The sequence below is a fragment of the Chrysochloris asiatica genome, unplaced genomic scaffold (assembly GCF_000296735.1).
Source record: "Chrysochloris asiatica unplaced genomic scaffold, ChrAsi1.0 scaffold00094, whole genome shotgun sequence".
Classification (NCBI taxonomy): domain Eukaryota; kingdom Metazoa; phylum Chordata; class Mammalia; order Afrosoricida; family Chrysochloridae; genus Chrysochloris; species Chrysochloris asiatica.
In genome coordinates, this window is record NW_006408612.1 from 2,065,611 (window position 1) to 2,085,316 (window position 19,706).

The 19,706-nt window shown below is 38.0% G+C and overlaps 1 protein-coding gene across 2 annotated transcripts in view; it reads right to left on the reverse strand.

Moving 5' to 3' along the window:
• SLC25A12 (solute carrier family 25 (aspartate/glutamate carrier), member 12) overlaps positions 1 to 19,706 on the reverse strand; it is a 101,138-nt gene that overhangs the window by 47,088 nt on the left and 34,344 nt on the right. Inside the window, exons 4-5 of one of the 2 annotated variants that reach the window (XM_006866633.1) lie at positions 10,165 to 10,280; positions 1,878 to 2,017 (exon numbers count right to left, since the gene is read on the reverse strand). In XM_006866633.1, the coding sequence (XP_006866695.1) occupies positions 1,878 to 2,017; positions 10,165 to 10,280 (256 nt within the window). The remainder of the gene's footprint in view (positions 1 to 1,877; positions 2,018 to 10,164; positions 10,281 to 19,706) is intronic. The other variant, XM_006866634.1, reaches the window with a different exon arrangement.

Consider the following 19,706-nt stretch of genomic DNA (forward strand, 5'->3'; position numbering starts at 1 on the left):
ACTATGTAGCTTAATCATGACTAGTGTTTACATAATTATAGCAATGGAATTATTGTTATTGATCTAAACAGAATTATGATATAATTATATGGAAGGTGGGGGAGACAGAAAATGTTCAGGTATATGGTAGGGAAGAAGAGATAAAAGAACGAGCTACTAATCTTTCATAGTTAAAGTTCAATCAGAAATACCTACCAATGAAAAATCAAGTACAAATGTCAACACAAGCTTGCTATTTAGAGATATAAAAGGAAACATCTTCAAAGAAACAGCTATAAGAGTTAAGAAGTCTCTGCAGCGTGAGAAAGGAGAAATGGGGAAACATACCCAAGGGACTACTATTTTCCATAAGTTGCTTAAATTATTAAAACCAAAATGGAAGAAAGAAAAATAAATAAATCAAGGAAGAATGTGGGGGGGAAAGGAAATTATTTACACCAGTTTTAAAACTAAGTTTTATCACTATTGGCCTCTACTTTTACTTTAAAAGTAAAAGAAAGAGACCAAAGACCCAAAAAAGAGACTCATCTACAGGGCGCTAATGGCTTGCATAAACCATGGCTTGATCTATTCTGAGACCAGAAGAACTAGATGGTGTCCAGCTACCACTGCCAACCAATCTGATCAGGGACACTAGATGGTTCTGGATATAATGAGAGAAAATTGTAGAACAAAACTTAAATTCTTTAAAAAAAAAAAAAAAACTCCAGGGAGAGGGAGAGGGAGAGCGACTGTGTGCTGAAGACCTAGGGGGTAAAGGGGAAGGATTGCATGGAGGGGATTGTAACCATGGCAATGAGACGATATATGATGGAATGAATGTAAAACTAATGTTCCCCCATTTATAATTCACAATAAAATATTTAAGGAAAAAAAAAGTCAGACTTACTGTACCAGTAGATACGAGAGAAACCCCCAAGACTATTGCCCTCTTGCTGCTGTCGTTGCTAGGTGCCGATATGTTGGTTCCAGCTCATAGCAACTCTATGCACAATAGAACGAAATACTACCCGTCCTGCACCAACTTAACAACTGTTGTTACACTAGGCCATTGCTTCTGACACTGTGCCAATCCATCTTGTTGGGGGTCTTCCTCTTTTTTGTTGAACCTCCACTTTACCAAGTATGATGTTCTTCTCCAGGGACTGCTCCTTCCTGACAACACTGCCCTGAGATACCCTTTAAACTTCGCACTGAAACTGCTACAAGAGGTCACCTTTTAGCTAAATAAAAGACTGGTTCATAAAAATCAACAATATCATCCGTGAGTACTATGTTGTTGTTAAGTGCCAGCAGGATGGTTCTAACCCACAGCAACCCTGTATAGGGTTTCCGAGGAACAGCTGGTAAGCTTGAACCACTGAATTTGCGGTTCAAACCAACTTTGCAGTCCAGCACATTAACTCAGAGCGCCACTCCATACTCCTTAAAAAGAAAAAAAGATCATCTATATCAGACCAACAGAGTCCTGGTGTAGTGCTGTGGGTTAATGTGCCAGACTGCAAAGTCATTTGAACTGCAAGGATGGTGGTTCAAGCTCACCAGCTGCTCCTTGGAAACCCTGTACAGGGTCGCTGTGGGTTGGAACCGACTCGATGGCACTTAACAACAACATATGAGACGAACAGTTAACAAAGCAAACATGTTTAGAGATGTTTGGATGTTTGGAGGGGGAAGGACAACTGGGAAATAAAAACAGAACCACCATAATGGAAATACTGACACAATGTGGAAAATACAGCCCGTGTCACCAAACAATAATGTTTGCTATTGTTTGGTGACAGACTGTTAGACGGTAACTTGTTTTGCTGTGTAAACTTTCACCAAAAAATCAATAAAATATTAAAGGAAATAAACAAAACAACATCAAAGTTCACCTGGAGAAACTGTGTGAATTCAGTGTAGTTAAGATGCTTCTTCCGGTTATGCCCAAAATGCAGTCGGATAAATTCACAGTCCCAGTTAAAAGGGATATGATGATGAATAATTGTCTGTCCAAAAATCTCTTTGACATTTTCTTAAAAGGGAAAACAAAAATAAATCCATTATATCTGGAATAAGTAGTTTCATCCACTGCAATGTTCCTACAGAAAGAAATTGAGAAGTTTTCAAAGTCAGTATCATCTGCCTCTATTAAGATTAACTGCAATTTTGTGTGTGTGCCTAGAAACACATGCACAGGAACACAATTGATACAAAATATAATTTTACACTTAAGATTGTGTACCATTACATATAAGGCCATGAAATTCTTAATTTCTCTTGATTAAATTTTAATTAGGAAGTGATTTATATCTTGCACTGTAAATGACTGCTACTTTGCATTCTACTATAAAATCAATAGTTTTCCCAGTTCCTCAAGGAGTCGAATTAAGTCCTTTATCAGAAGCATGAATACCTAAATTACAGTATAATACAATATTTGTCATACTAAGTATAGTTTGATTGAGGCTTGATTATTACATTCACACTAGCCTGAATGTCTATTGAAGATAGGTATAAGAAAGACCCCCAAAAGCATATCATTAGCTCAGCAGCAAGCACCTTATTAAAAGCTTCTGATATTGTCAAAAAATATGGTCTTGACACAAAGCTTCAAAATTCCCATAAAAACCATAATTATTAGTCTCAATTATTAAAATATTATAAGATAAATGAAATTAGTGATTTACTTTGAAATAAAGGACTAGACACAGTATACTAACTTTTAGCTAGGAGCCAGTCACATTGGGTAATGTACAACCAAAACTCTTACGTCTGCTCTGGAGGCTTATCTTCATGCACTATCAGTGTCATTCACTTTCTTACACACTTCGACACTTACTACAAAAGTCAAGTCACAAATGACTGGTACTTGAACAAGCATAACTAGGACAGACTAATCCAGAAGCACATCAAAAAAAAAAAAAAAAAGGATGAAAAAAATCATTAACAAAGTCAACAGAGCAGGAAGCCTGTTTTACTGATGTCTTATGTACAAAATCAGTTTTAAATTTAAGCCAATTTTATTTGTGAAAGGGTTTAACCATCAATAGCTATTAATGATACTAGGGAATCAGTAAATACAAGTTTTATAATCTCCTCCAACTAAGCTATTTCCCCTAAATTCTGCAAATTCTTTGAATATGATACTAATCACATATTGTAAATGGTTTCATGGATTCGCTTTAGTTTTATAGACCCTTTTTCTTGATGAAAGCATTATTGTTGGGTAGAGTAAGAATCTTAAACTGGAGTCCAACTAGTTTGGACTTAATATTACATCTCTGAATGGGTTACCCCACTCAGCAAAGTTGGGAGAAAGCATTGCATGTCACTGGGGAGATGGGATTCTCATCCTTTCTTTCAAATGGAATGCAGCATTTATTTCTTGCCTAAATACTATTTGAGCATTTTTAAATCATGTAACATAATTTTCACCTTCCATAAACACGAAGTAGATATACTGGCTTTTGTTTCTAAAGCAAATAATTAACTCAACAGCAATTCATAGACTTCTAACCAACAAAAAAGATAATCCTACGTTTATGTGAACTTTTAGTAAGTTATAAAAAAATGCTAAAGTTTATAAACTTTGGTAGAAATTTTTAATAAGGGTGGTAAAAATATTTATGGCTGAAATTATAACAGCACATGAACCTTTTTTTTTTTTTTCTTTTAAGGATTCCACTAATTAATCAGCAGTTTCTAGTTCCAAATTATTGTTTGAAAGGTAGAACAAAAAGTGTTGGGCTCAAGAAACCAACAAAAAGGAGAAGAGAGTGACAAATTAACAGTATTAATTTAAATAATACTACAATTATTAAATGAAGTAAATTATTTCAACTCCCAAGATTCAATTATTTAATAAGAAATGTGCACACTGTTACCTACGTAACTGTGTATACATATAAAAGGTGGGAAAATACTGAATCCCCTTTATATCAGAATCTCAAGTGTGAAACTATATCAAATAAAGTCAGATTCAAAAGCTTTCAAAATAAGCAAATTTATTTACCTATAATTTTCTACTATTACAAAAAGGATACTTATAAGCTAAATTGTAATGTTCAATTTACATTTGGAAAAATATCTCTATAATAAAAATTTTTATTAGAAATGTCTCATAAACTTTGTTAAGTGCTGTCGAGTCAGTTCCAACTCATAGTGACCAAGGAGTGGCTGGTGGATTTGAACCACTGACCTTGTGGTTAACAGTCTAGCGCTTATCCTACAGCGCCACGCCAGGACTCCTAAACTTTTGATTAATCTCTAAATAAAATCTTGGAATGTTTTTGAACCAATTAAAAGTGATAGCCTAAGTTACTCAGAGTAACCTCCCAAATACAGAAATGCCTTCCATGGGTATTTGTTTGGACATTTCCTACCTCTCCCAAAATGGTTACCTGACAGTTTTGTACATGGTTTTATTACAACCATTATTACATGCTGTGATTTATTAACTACAGTTACTAGAACTAACAATTTCAACCATACTTGGTACCAATTCCTTTCTGTTATTACTTCCACTACCAACTGAGGCTGGTTCAAGAATCTGACAGGAATACTTAATCCAACTATTGTTTTGAAGTCCAATTCATAATCACCATTTAACCTTTACCAGCATGTGCTTATCTAAAAAAAAAAAAAAAATTATACAAAAGCTTCAGAACTAGAGATGCCTCGAGTTTTTTCTACTCCTTTCTTTGACAAGCTTATACGTTTGTGAGGCAATCACTGCAGCATCTGATGTTCTTATCTTACCCAGTTTATCTGGTCCTTCATGACATGAAAGAGAATACCAGTTATCTCAAATATACCCAATCCATCTAAATGAAATTGCACAAGGCAAGTTTTCCCACCCCCCACAGAGAGAATCCCGTCTTTCCAGTGGCAAACAAGGGTCTGTAGCTTTAAATAGCACTCCGGAGAATGCTATTTCATTGGCCATAGTTCTGGCCTGAATGAAAGGGAGATGACAGTCATGTCTTACTGGCAACAAGATCATGATCTAGTGTTTTATACTAGGCTGGCACTGCTAAGAGAAACAGGAATCCATTCATTTTCTGACATATAGAAAACAATAGTCCACTTTTTCGCTTCCTGCAGAGCATGGGCTTATGAAAGAGATGGTTTATAATTCCTCTGAAGAGGGAGTTGGGGCCAGATACAAAAGTAGCCTGTCATTATGTTCTCTTTGCTCAAAGGAGAAGAGCACAATGATTTGTCAGGAGGAGGGCAGGTAATAGTGACAACTGTGATTAAGTAAAAACGTTCACAGATGTATAACATTAGTCAGTTTAGCTGTATCAGTCACTTATGATGATTGGACTAGATGAAACACACATTGAAGCATATATAATATGTAAATATGTCTTAACAGAGGTTTTAATTTCCCAAGCAGCCCACACTGTGTCTCCCCATCTCATCCACCCTCATCCCTCCCCTGGTCTTCATGGGCGCTTCCTACTGGTCTTGTTCACCTTTCTGCAGTACAAAATTACCTCTGACCGGGGCTGGCACTCTTCTCCAAGACTGCCGCCATGCCTGTTCCATGAATGAGCCTGGAAGGAGCTGCTGTACCAACGGTGTGGCCAGAGAACTCCTCCTGTAGGTATACAAGCCATCAGCCCTGTGACACAGCCCACCTACCATCAGCCCAATGACTTCCGGATTCCAAGGATTCCAGCCCAGCAGGAGCCACTGCTTCCAACTTAAAGGCTTGAGATCAAACATTTATATTGTCAGGGGGGAAAAATACCTCAGTAGCTGAGTTTCTGCATCTTTCTTATAAGTGAAGTCAGAGAAGCTTTTAGAAGGACTCTCACCATATGTAAGAACAACAATTATCCTTGTGTGTAACTGAATGAAAACAATGATGACACCTGTGGAAGTGAAGAGTTTTGTTGTTCTGTTTTGTTTGTTTTTCCAGTGAAGGAAAGACTGGAGGAAAAGAGAAGGAACAACTAGGAGATCAAAAGGGAAACAAACACTAACAAAAAGACCTACAGCAGGAACTTGTAGAGGAAGTCTCAAGAAACCAACATAAAATGTAGACTCCGTCCCAGACTTCTGGGTTCTACTTCCAGCTGCATTACTAGTTTCCTTGGTAACTTCCTTGATTTCTTTTGGGGGAAGTATTTCTATTAGTGTTACTCCAGATGGTAAATGATCCATTTCTCAAGAAAGATGTTTACATTAAAAAAGCATCTATTACTAAATAAACTAGATGCTTCAAAACTCTGTCTCCAAATGATGTAAAAACTAATGATACCATGATTATTTTTTGTATTTTTGGAGGTTTTTTTGCCTCAAACTCTAAGCTATTCTAGTAGCCTGTGTAGTATATGAAAGCAATGCTGACTTAACTTGAACACCTAGGTGAAGCCCTCCTTACCAGATGAAAGCAGGTATTTCTTACCACTTGAATTTCATATTACTCCAGGTCGATAGCTTTGCTTCCATTGAGAAAGGTAGAGCAGTTTTCGTATCTATGCTTCTATCCCCTAGACTACTCAAATCTATTTTTCCCTTTAGGGAAAAAGAGCATATTTTAGAGGTATAAATGAAATAATCTTTTCTTTATTGTACATACTGATGATCAACCACAATCTGCATCAAAAGGAATCCTTGCTTTTTGAGGATTCTACAGTTGGGGTTTAAAAAGCTTGGAAAGTTTTACTTTGGAGGCTTCCTATTCCTACTAAACACATATTTTGGAACACAATGTTGATGAGTTTTCCATAGGGAACTTACAACATGCTTTATACTCATTTATTAGTCAATAGATACGAGGGTTTAGAATGCTTGCATCTGTGTTACAGCAACAGCCTTTTTTGTTTTGATTTGGGATAAATGCACAGCAGCTATCAAAAAGCACTATGTAACATAACTGGTTATCTTGGTTACCTCGAGCGGAATCTCCAGTAAACGGGTGGATAATAAATTTACACTACATCAAGCACACACCAGTCATGCAATGGCCTCTACCAGGCTCATGCCACCAGGCAGAAACACACAAACAAGCCATTAAGTAATTATCCACAGCATGTGTTAGAAGTTTTATTAAAGGAACGTCAAAGAGGAAACAATTAACTAATGGTTTTAATTCACTTTTTAAAACCTCCAGAATCCTCTCCTAAACTTGCACATTCTGAAATGGATTACCAAGACCCCAATGCAAATCTCCCACAATTGGGACATCTCTAATAATAAACAACCTTGTTCAGCACTCAGGTAAATGTTGTTTGGTATTGCTTTATAGTAAGTACTTGTCAAAGATGCACACAATTTAAGTATATAACTTTAAGTATCTAACTTGATGTATATAAAAAGCCTACCTAAAAAATTAAAAGCATACATGAAAACACTATGTACACATACACAGATTATATTATCATCATAATCCATGAGAAATACTGTATTGATGGCTTAACAGTTTTTCCCACTGCAATGCATCTTATATCCCTTACATCCATATTGTCTCCCACCTTCCTCTTTTCATGTGCACAGGTGAAAATTATACTTTAAGTAAGGCCCAAACTAGACAACATAAGGCCATTTGGTGTTAGAATGGATTTAAATTTTCCTTTTACCTAAACATGTGTCTACAAATATATAATCACAATTCATTTTATTAAATGGGTACAAACATGAAAACTGACCTTCATCACAGATCCAAAATCTTATTAAAATAAACTCCAAGTTAATTATTTCCTTATGTAGAAATTCTGAAGTCTTGAATACAGTCTGAAATAAGTGGACCTTAGAAATCTTGTTAAATGACATTTGTTATAACAGTTTCAATGCTTTTCCTCTTTTCTTACAAATATAAAATCACACATTCTCTCCTTCATTATGATTCATTTTAGTTTAGGAAAATTAATCTCAAAATAGATTCTCAAAACCAGGAGGGGGAATGGACAACATCCATAGGAATTAAGTGAGTATCAATGTCAAGAGGGCCTACAGACCACGCCATTAATACTGCAATGGGATACAGCTGTCTCTTACTCTGTAAATTATGCAGCAAGAGGCTAAAAGCAGGACTCTGGAAAGTTCTTATGTTCTCCAGCTCATACTGTTGCTGTTGTTGTTAGTCAGTGCCGTAGAGTCATTTCCTAGTTCATACTAGGTGTTATTAAAATTAATTTGTTTGGTTTTAATACTCATATTTTAATTAAACCTTAACGATATTTTCTTTAATTCCTAACTCACCAAGTCTTAGTTTGAGAAGACAAATGATCTATAAAATGGTAAAGTTGAAATCTAATAATAAACCTTCATTTGCATGAAATAAAAAGGAGTGCATAAACCACACAGCTGCTTCCTACCCTCATGTCAATCTACCATTAACGAGTGGCATGGGTCTCTATTAGTATATTGAATGGACTGACTTCAGTGACTTATTTATTTATTTTTTTAATAGGAACTGGGATAAGCAATACAATGGAGCAGACACAAAAGGCCATGATGCCAAGGTTGTTGCTGTTGTTACATGCCTGCCATCGAGGAGGTTCCAACCCATAGCGACCGAGTATAGGGTTTCCGAGGAGTGGCTGGTGAGCTTAAACCATGAACCTTGAGGTTTAAACCGACTTTGCAGTCCAGCACAGTAAACCACAGCGCCATATCAGGACTCCATCATGCCAAGGTAGGAGGGACAAAATAAATTGGAATTTGGTTTGGGGAAGTTTAATTCTTAAACAGTGCACACGTGATATAAATACAGGTAAAGCATCACTAATGCAGACATTTGCGTTATTATTCCCCAAGCATTTCTGCACCACATTTGGAAGTAAGACATATGAGCAAGTGGGATACCTACTGAAGGCGGAAAATGGAGCATTATTAGTAGTACAGTTTTAACGCAGAACGATGAGGTGGTGATGGTTTTGTTCATTGAACTATGTATTTCACTCTTCAGGAGAAAATAGCCAGAGCATAAACAAAGAGAGTACCAAGATAGCCTCATAACTCTAAAACCTCTGCATGGATATTTATTTGGAAAGTCTTCTCAGATAGAAGACAATTAAGTCAATAAGCAGAAAGGAAGCCAAACTAGAAAATGTATCCACCAGGTCACAGCAAGGCATCATTGGTCCTGCTCAGTACCTGTACTCCCTCATTATTTTTAACCATGGTGGTAATAATTCTTCCTTTAGGTTTAAAAGGATGTTTACTAAAGGACATCTGGTTTATAACTCAAATACCACAGTGACTCAATATTCAACAGCTGTGGCTCAAGCAAAAGGAGCCTTGCTGGCACTGTGGGTTAGCTATTCGGTGGCTCCCACCAGCCACTCTATGGGAGGAAGATGAAAATGTCTGCTTCCATAAAGATTTACAGTCTCAGAAACGCTCTATAGGTCACAACGAGCTGGAATTGACTCGGTGGCGATGTTTTTTTTGTTTGGCTCAAGGAAAGCCTGATTTTTAATGGTTTCTCTATGAACACGGTGCTAAGTCACACCAAATAAGGAACTTGTTTTTATGGAAAAGTCTGTCTGCAGGAAAATTAATTGATGTTCTTACTAAATATAAGCTAATTCATAAAGCTTGTATTTTATTTTAGTAAGCATCTCTAAAAACGAACACATAGCTACAAATAATAATCCTACTTTGCACATTTGTGCAATGTATTAGGTTATATCCCTACCACAAGATTTATATTTAACTCAGATGGCAATTTTAATGTTATAACCATGTTTCCTAAAACCAAAAGTCTAAAATGGGGGTTCAGAGGACGCTAACTCATCCTGCCTGTACTCCTTCCTTAAGTCTATTCTTGGTGTCTAAAGTGATATCATAGCAATTTTTCAAAGATGCTGCAGAGACACTGGGCACTCCCTACCCGGAAACCCCTTGAAGAATAAGATGGCTCCATGCTGTTCACATCCTACTTCAGAAGGAACTTTGCCCAGGCTGGCCCAGAACAAGAATTTTACACCACCTATTCTAGGAGCGGAAAGTGGTTCAATGGCTGAAGCAATGCCATTCCTAGATTCCTTGCACTTTTGCAGTAGTCTAATGCTTTGAAGACAACAAAATGGTTTTTGTTTTATCTGTGTAAATCCTTCTAGGAAATTAATATATCCACTTACTAACTAGGCAGAAATCTGCACTGTTACTAAAGACTGGGCCAGTTGCACTGACTTAACACTTACAATCTTTTTTATTCCTTACCAAATGTCACCTCTCCATTTCCACTCTTGTCAAACAACTGAAAAGCCACTATGAACATGGAATCGGGAGCACACAAAACGGATTCAAATGCCAGAAACTCTTGATATGAGATCAACCTGAAATAAAATATAAATGATTATTGGTTAGTAAAGAAAAGGAAAACATCACACATTTAACCTGCCTCTGCTTGTAAGAACTATAGCTCAGAGTACCCGAATCATTGATGAAGGGAAGTTTCTCTCTACAGAGGCATTCCAACTAAGAAAGAAAGAAAGAAAAAAAAAAGAATTTAGAATATTACCCTTTTTCAAACTAATGGACATGGGTAATAATCAACAGTCTCTAGCCTAATAAAAGAGACATAATCAGACCAAACCTCTAAACCAGGGTTTCTAACCTTGGCATTAACAACATTTTGGGTCCAATAAATTTTTGTTATGAGGACTTCCTGTTCTTTAAGTTTAGCAGCATTCCTAGCCTCCACCATCTAAATGCCAATACGGTATGGTCCCCCAGTTGTGACATCCAAAAATGTCTCCAGACAAAAATCACCCTCAGGGGAAATTCAACAATGAGAACCATAAAGAACCACTGCTCTGCGTCTTAACTGCCAATTTACAGAAAACACATGGTATTTTCAATAGCCTCATATATGCATGTGAAAGTTGGACAATGAATAAGGAAGAACTGATGCATCTGATTTGTGGTGTTGGAGAAGACTAATGAAATACCATGGACTGTCAGAAAAACAAATGGCTACTTAGTTGGAAGTCTCACATCTGCTGGAGACAGTATCTCTTTGGCTCTAGGTGGCTGATACTACTTGATACTAGAGACCTAGTGTTGTAAGAGTTGGCAATTTATTAAGAGAAACCAGAAACCTTATGATTTCCAAATGGTGGCAATTAATGACAATTTTTTTTTAATCTTAATACTTTTAATACTGTGGAAGAATTGATGCATTTGAGTTATGGTGTTGGAGAAGAATATTGAAAGTATGATAGAATACTAGAAGAACAAACAAATCTGTGTTGGACGAAGTACACGTAGAATGCTCCTTAGAAACCAGGATGGCAAAATGTCATCTCTCATACTTTGGACATATCATCAGAAGGGATCAGTCGATGGAGGAGGACATCCATCCTTGGTAAAGTGGAAGGTCAGCAAAACAGAGGGAGCTCCCCAACGAGATGGATTGGCACAGTGGCAGCAGTAATGGGCTCCAGCACAACACTTGTGAGCATGGTGCAGGACCAGGCAGTGTTTCCTTCTGTCAAGCACAGGGTCACTACGAGTTGGAACCGACAACAGAACCCAACAACAACAGCAAGCTATAAAAGAACGTATTAACCACCCTCACAAGAACTCAACCAGCAAAAAATGAAAACTGGGGAAACTGCAGGACAAGCAGGTATTTGTAAAGGTAAAAAATTTTCTCAATATAAGGAATGGGAACTTTGATTTTAAATGACTAAAGAGATAAAGTAATTTAATTAATTATAATGTTGTTGTGTTAAGTGCCATTGAGTCAGTTCTTACCCATAGCAACACTCTTTAAGGTTTCTGAGGAGCATCTGGTGAGCTTGAACTTGCAACCTTGCAGTTCAAACCGATTTTGCAGTTCAGCACATTAACCCATAGCACCATACCAAGTCTCCAATTAAGAACAATATACAAACTTTATTTGAATTCTGATTTTAACAAGCTGTATAACAATTTTTCAAGATACATAAAATCATCAGGGAAATGGCTTCATTTATATAACACAATTTAAGAAATCAAGGTTAATGTTTTTTAGTAAGTTTTTTTGGGGGGTGGGAGGCAGAGGAAAGATGTCTTTTAGAGTCACATATTGAGATATTTACAGATGAAAATGTCATTCAGAATTTACTTCAGAACAATCCAGAGGATTAGTGGAGTTATAGATGAAACAAGATCATTAATATTTTTGTAATTATTAGGAGTGGTGTGTATACTGAATTCACTGTACTATTCTCTCTACTCTTATGTGTTTGAAATTTCAGTATGCTCAAAGAAAATTAAACCCAAATAATCATGGGGTGTGGTGGTTAGGCACATTACAGATAGTCCAAGACTTACGATGGATTCGAGTTACAAGAAACCATTCTTGGCAACTTGGACATTGGCTACCCAAATTGGGGGGGAGGGGGTGCTTCAAAGGCAAGAAGTCACTGGCTTACAAGCTTTCAAGAGAGAACCTAGATCCAGAGGTCATGGAGGAAAGTAGAATCTTCACTGAGTAGTATCCAATCTGTCTAGGCGGGGTTGCTGAAAGGAAATGCGGATAGGTCTCTTGTGATACAACAGTGAATAACTGTTATGATTGTGAGGGTTGGAAATGTAATGGTAGACATTTTGTAGCAAGAAGGGGAGTGATAAACTTTGCAGTCTAGGAATGGAGGTCCCTGGGACCATCAAGGGAGAAAAGCGGAGGGCAGGACCCTACCCAGAGAAGCAGTGATGACACAGATGGAGGCAGAGACAATGACGTGGAGAGATGGAGCGGCTGGGGACTCTAGACCCAGAGAGAGAGGGGCGGTGTGCTGACGGCTTGGGGGCAAGCTTGCAGGGTATACCTATACCCTGTGGTTGGTTGATGATGCATGAAGGGGATTGTAATCATGGCAATGAAACGATCTACGATAGGATGAATGTAAAACTAATGTTCTCCCATGTAAACTATCACATAATTCACAATAAAACATTAAAAAAAAAAAAGTAAATCCACACAAAAAAATAAAGACAGTACATAATAATATTTCAAATTACTGATAGAAGCATCCAATCTTGTGCATCGTTCATGTAGTATTAAAGGACTGTATACTGTCTCTGTTTAATTATCATTTGAAAATATCATAAAGAAGCTCATCAAGGTTCCTAAACACTGCAAAAATTTCAGTGTGCTAATGTATGGGTGTATAGAAAGGAAATGTGAAGTCATCTGGGGCTTAGGAATGGTTCCTTGAGGAAATGATATTTGGGCAAATTAAATGGGTCAAAGTTCAGAGGTGGTGGGGAATGAACAGCCTGAGTCTTGGCCCTGAGTGGGACGATTATAGTTGGTTCTATGGAATCCTGGTATGGTGCTGTGGGTTAATGCGCTGGACTGCAAAGTTGCTGTACATCTTTGTTGGAGCAGAAAGTCTTATCCTACCCCCCACAGAGTGGCTGCTCGGCTTGAACTTGGAACTTTGTGGCTGGCAGTCCAGGGTTTATCATACAAAGGGCTCCAACAAAGACGTACAGCCTGCGAAACCCTGTATAAGGTCGCTATGAGTCAGCCATTAACAACAATCACCCTAAATGCCACTTCTGTGGTTGGATGGCTTAGGAGTCACTTCCAACTCACAGTGACTTCAACTGCCAAAGTCAAACTGCCACATCGGGTTTCTAAGCTGTCATCTGTCCAGGAGCAGACTGCCAGGCATTTTTCATGCAGAGCCACTGTACTGGGTTTGAACTGCTAAACTTTTAGTTATCAGCTGAGCATCAGCCGAGCACCTGCATCCCTCCCCTTGTTCTCTACTCTCTAGTCCGCTCCCTGATTTCTCTCAGCTCCTTGTTGTTGTTGTGAAGTGCTGTCAAGTTGATTCCAACCCATAGTGACCCTGTATAGGGTTTCTGAGGAGAGACTGGTGAGCTTGAACCACCGACCTTATGGTTCAAAGCGACTTTGCAGTCCAGCGCCTTAACCCACAGCACCATACCAGGATTTCATAGAACCAACTATAATCGTCCCACTCAGGGCCAATACTCAGGCTGTTCATTCCCCACCACCTCCGAACTTTGACCCATTTAATTTGCCCAAATATCATTTCCTCAAGGAACCATTCCTGAGCCCCAGGCGACTTCACATTTCCTTTCCATACACCCTTACATTAATTAGCACACTGGAATTTTTGAGAGTCCTTTGTGCAATTCTTTACTAAGGTAATAAATTGGCACAGTTCTTTATTTAAAGTCCAGTTCTCTACCACAAGGCAGGCTTGTGTCACAGGACCTTATACAGATTTGATTCAGGGGTAGGTACTCAAATCTTCCTAAATAAACGAAATTTAGAATTATGACTTCATAGAGAGACATGTTTTCTATTATTAGAAAAATGACTTTACATTTCATATTTAATTTTATTCCCCATTCACCCAAAACCTATATGACATTTAAAGCTGTATTTTCTATTACCTAAATTACTTCAAAATATGTTTTAATTATACAAGTTACATTATATCTAGAGCAATGATGCCTAGTATGGCTTTGCTATTTAATAAGAGAAAGGCTTTGTGATGAGTTATTCATGGCACTGAAGGGGATACCCTCATTGTGCCCACACTCAAGAATCCTTGGTCAAATTAGGGGCTTGAGGGTCCAATAATGTAGGAGGAAAGATCCAATACCTAAACTGTTTATCAGGCAAGTACTTCTCCACTGGAACTGAAATATATTACACAACTAGAATGTATGGTTATCACCACAGACATTTTAGGGCAGTAAAAACAATAGATGGAGTCCTGGTGTGGCGCTGTGGGGTTAATGCGTCAGACTGCAAAGCCATTTGAACTGTACAAAGTTGATGGTTCAAGCTCAACAGCTGCTCCTTAGAAACCCTATACAGGGTCCCTATGAATCAGAACCAACTCTACGGCACTTAACAACAACAAAAACCATAGAAAGTAACCTCAGTGGCACAATGGTTAAGCACTTGATTGCTCATTGAAACGTTGGCAGTTCAAACTTACCAAATGGCTCCATGGGTGATCTGCTGCCAAACAGATGACAACCTAGACAACTCTATGAGGCAATTCAACTGTCACTTGGGGTAACTATGAGTCAGAATCAACTCCACAGCAGCTAACCAACAACAAAATCAGTGAAGTTACAACATATCAAGTTTCACCATGACCTTCCATATGCTCCTAAAAAGCAACAAGTAATTTGTGGTTTTGGAATCCCTGAGCAGTGCAAATAAATGATTAATGCACTTAGCCGTTAACCAAAAAGTTGGAATCCATCCAGAGGAGCCACAGAACAAAGGCTTGGCAATCTACTTTTGAAAAATCCACTACTGCTGTCTTATGAATCTTGGTTTCCCTGGCATACCATTATAATATAGACACTTGAGGGGGAGAGAAAGGAATAGCCAGAAATATCACCATAGAAAGCTTGTAAGTCCATCTTCTGCCTATAACTGATTGGAATACCTAAAATGGGGCTACAACATGCCCAGTGAAGGAGGCTTCCAGCAGAGCCTCTGTATTACATAAGACCATAGGTGGAATCCTGAACAGCATCCAGAATCTTCAGAGGAGGAAAATTTCCACTTGAAAGGACAAGCAGACCAGCCTGGAGCAGCTAGAAGAACAGAAGACACTTCTTGAAAGAAAGACCAACAAGAAAATACAAAAGAATAAAAGCAGACTGACTGATTACTACAAGCTGCTCACCCAGGAGACATCAAGGCAAGGTCCCCCTCAGAGCAAACCCCCTTCCAAGACTAACACTCAATGGGAATATATGCTCTGATTGGTACCCACAATGGTCACCGATAAGGGGAAGTGAGGGAAAAACAGCAATGAAGCTGCAAGCTAAGCCCTACAACATTCAATAGACTCCTGTAAACCCGGGTGAAGACCTGGTGACTCTTGGGCCCAGAGTCAGTGCATAGCCACAGAGGACTAGAGTGGAGAGTGAAGTGTCCAGCTGATAAGAAGAGAGGGCATATGCACAAGAACCCCCACACTTGCAGATAATACCCACTTGACCTGGCTTTAGTGACTGGATGACCAGAGCTTAACTAGAAGAAGAAAGAAGAGGGGAAAAAAAGAGTAATCTGATACAATTTGATGAACTTGACCTACATACACCTATGGATGCAGCAGCTCAAGAGGGAACACTTCTTTACAGTGAGGATCATTCCTATCCCCTCCATACACAGAGTAGACAGGGATGGGCAACTTGGACATTGGCTACCCAAAATGGGATGGGGGGAGGGGGGGGGCTTCAAAGGCAAGAAGTGACTGGCTTACAAGCTTTCAAGAGGGAATCTAGATCCAGAGGGTGTGGGGAAGGCAGACTCTCCACTGAGTAGTATCCAATCTGTCTAGGTGGGATTGATGAAAGGAAATGCGGATAGATCTCCTGTGATACAATAGTGAATAATTGTTATCAGGACTAATTTTGAGGGTTGGAAATGTAAAGGTAGACATTTTGTAGCAAGGAGGGGAGTGATTAACTTTGCAGTCTAGGAGCGGAGGTCCCTGGGACCATCAAGGGAGAAGAGCAGAGAGCGTGACCCTACCCAGAGAAGCAGTGATGCCAGAGATGGAGGCAGAGATGATGACATGGGGAGATGGAGCAGCTAGGGACTTTAGATCCAGAGAGGGAAAGGGGCTGTGTGCTGATGACCAGGGAGCAGGTTGGTTGATGATGCATGGAGGGGATTATAACCATGACAATGAAACAATATACGACAGGATGAATGTAAAGCTAATGTTCTCCTATGTAAACGATCACATAATTCACAATAAAACATTTAAAATATATATATAACAACCTCACAATACCCTGGAGACAACAGTTAATTTTAGCTCACACAAAGAAACAAGGGAGAATGGCTCAAGCAAATGACCAAGATGCAGAGCCAGAAAACGTTTCTGAGGAATTAAAGGTAATGGAACGAATTCAAGAAGACTTTAAAAGAATGCTATTTAAAGGATTGATAGATAAGTCGAGGAGCAAGAAGAGCACAGAAAATTTTTTAGAAGAATTCAGGAAAACACTACAGAACAGACAAAAAAATGCAAATTTTGAAATAATAAAAAACCTGCAATTAGAATTCCATAAGATTAATACTAAGATTTCAGAAATGGACAGTGTATTGAAAGGACAAAGGTGTAGATTCAAAGCAATGAAAGCTTGAATTAGTGACCCTGAAGATAAACCTCTCCATACTAGAAGTATTGAGAAGAACAATCAGCAAAAAAATGAAAAAATCTGAAAAAGCCAAAGAGCTATGTGGGACACCATGAAGAGAAACAACTTACGAATGATCGGAATTCCTGAACTGGAAGAAACAAATAAATAGCACAGAGAAAATTGTTAAAGAGTTGTTGGAAGAAACATCTCTAACATCATGAGAGATAAAACATATGCATACAAGATGCTGACCAAACCCCAAACAGAATAGAGCCCAAAAGAAAATCACCAAGACATATTATAATCAAACGTTTCCAAACCAAACACAACAAAAGAATCCTAAAAGCAGCTCAGGAAAAACGGAGAGTTACCTACAAAGAAGAGCCAATAAAACTTAAGCTCTGGTTTCTCAATAGAAACCATGTAGGCAAATAGGCATTGAGGCAACATATACAAAACTCTGAAAGAAAAAAATTGCTACCCATGAATTATATACCCAGCAAAGTCATCCTTCTACTACAACAGCAAAATTAGGACATTTCCTGATAAACAGAAATTAAAGGAATTTGTAATGACCAGACCAACTTTACAAAACATGGTGAAGGGTGTTCTTTGAAATGAGAACCAACAACAGCAGACAACAACTTGAGATAATCATACATGGTATCACCAACCAGAACTTAATCTAGATATAGAAGTATTTAAAACAAACCTACAAGGCTGAAAACAGAGATATCAATTTATAATGAAGTCAACTACAGAGCAAAAAGAGGGAACAGTATAGATACTGAACTTCCAAATGGCAAGGAAGTCAAGTAAATTTAAGGATAAAAGAGACTATTTTAAAGAGAGGAAAAAATTAACAAATTACAGGGTAACCTCAAAGAAAACTAATACACCTGCATAGTAAAATAAAAAGAGGAAAACCAGAGAGGTTTAAATTAGTACAACAGAAATGAAAATGAAAACAAACTCACACACAAAATAAGATCAGCAAAGAAAATTAGGTGGAGCAAGAAAACCAGCATAGCCATAAAAAACACACAAATTACAGCAAAATGACAGCAATCAATTCATACCTATCCAGAATTACACTGAACGTAAATGGATTAAATGCAGCAGTCAAGAGACATAGAAGCAGAATGGATAAGAAAACAGGATCCTTCAATGCGCTGTCTACAAGATACACGTCAAAAAGACAGGGATAGCCTAAATGTCCATCATCAGAATGGTTAAGCAAACTTTGGTACAAACACACAAAGGAATACTATGCAACACTAACGAATAATGATGCGTCTGTGAAACACCTCACAATATGGAGGACATCATCCTGAGTGAAATTTGTTGTTGTTGTTAGGTGCCATTGAGTCGGTACCGACTCATAGCGACCTTTTGCACAGCAGAACAAAACACTGCCTGATCCTGGGCCAACTTCACTGTCATTGCCACGCTGGAGCCCACTGAGGCTGAGTGAAACTAGTCTGCTACAAAAGAACAAATATTATATTTAATCAACTGTAAAAAGTTAGGAAAAGGTTTCCTTAATAAAAGAAACAATCTATGATAGCTCCAGGGGTAGGGAAGGAAAACAATTCATGGGCTAGACAACAGATACATGTTAACAAGGGTGACAGGGCAGTCAATATACAAAAAGAGGGGGGTTAGCAGAGGAAAGATGAAGGTACCAGGGGGACATAGGGTTGGTACTTGGAGGGGATTGCAATCACTATAATGAAGCAAAGTATATGATTTGTTGAGTGTAAAACTGATGATCTACTCTAGAAGCTCTGATAGTGTAGTGGTTATGAATCGGGCTGCGAACCACAAGGTCAGCAGTTCGAAACTACCAGCTGTTCCACAGGAGTAAGATGAGACTTTCTGCTCCTGTAAAGATAAACAGCCTTGGAAATCCTCTTGTACAGGGTTGCTATGAGTCGGAACCGACTCCATGGTACTTAACAACAACTCTGGAAGCCTTCATTCAAATCATAATAAAAAAAATTTTTTTTTAAGTAAATTGAGAAACAATGGTATAAAACCGATGTTCTCCCATGTAAACTATCACTCAATTCACAATAAAAACTTAAAGAAATAAAAATACATACTGAAAAATAATTTTTGTTTTTCACTGTGTGAAAATAATACTGAACTCTAGTTAATAATATGCATGGTGAAATATTTTACAAGTGTATCAATGTCTGCATTTTACTTTGAAGTGCATTAAAACAGGATGGACACATGGAAAGATGAAGCGATAGATATAGATGGATATGTGAAAGAGACATGAAAAAAAAAGATGTGAAAAGGAAGTCTAGTCAGATGTTAATAGCAGAATTCAAGTAGTAGATATATGGGTATTTACTGTAAAAATCTTCCAACTTTGCTTGTTTGAAAATTTTCCTAACAAAATTTTGGGAAAAAATAGAGGAAATAGGCCACTTGGCAACCTACCTGATATGTTCCTCATCTATTTTTAACCCTCAGGCATTATATGTAGCACATTATGTTGTTGTTTGTTGAGTCAGTTCCCACTCACAGGGATTCAGAGGAATGTCTATATGGTCTAAGCCACCAACTTTGCAGTTCAAACAGAACTTGCAGTCGAATGC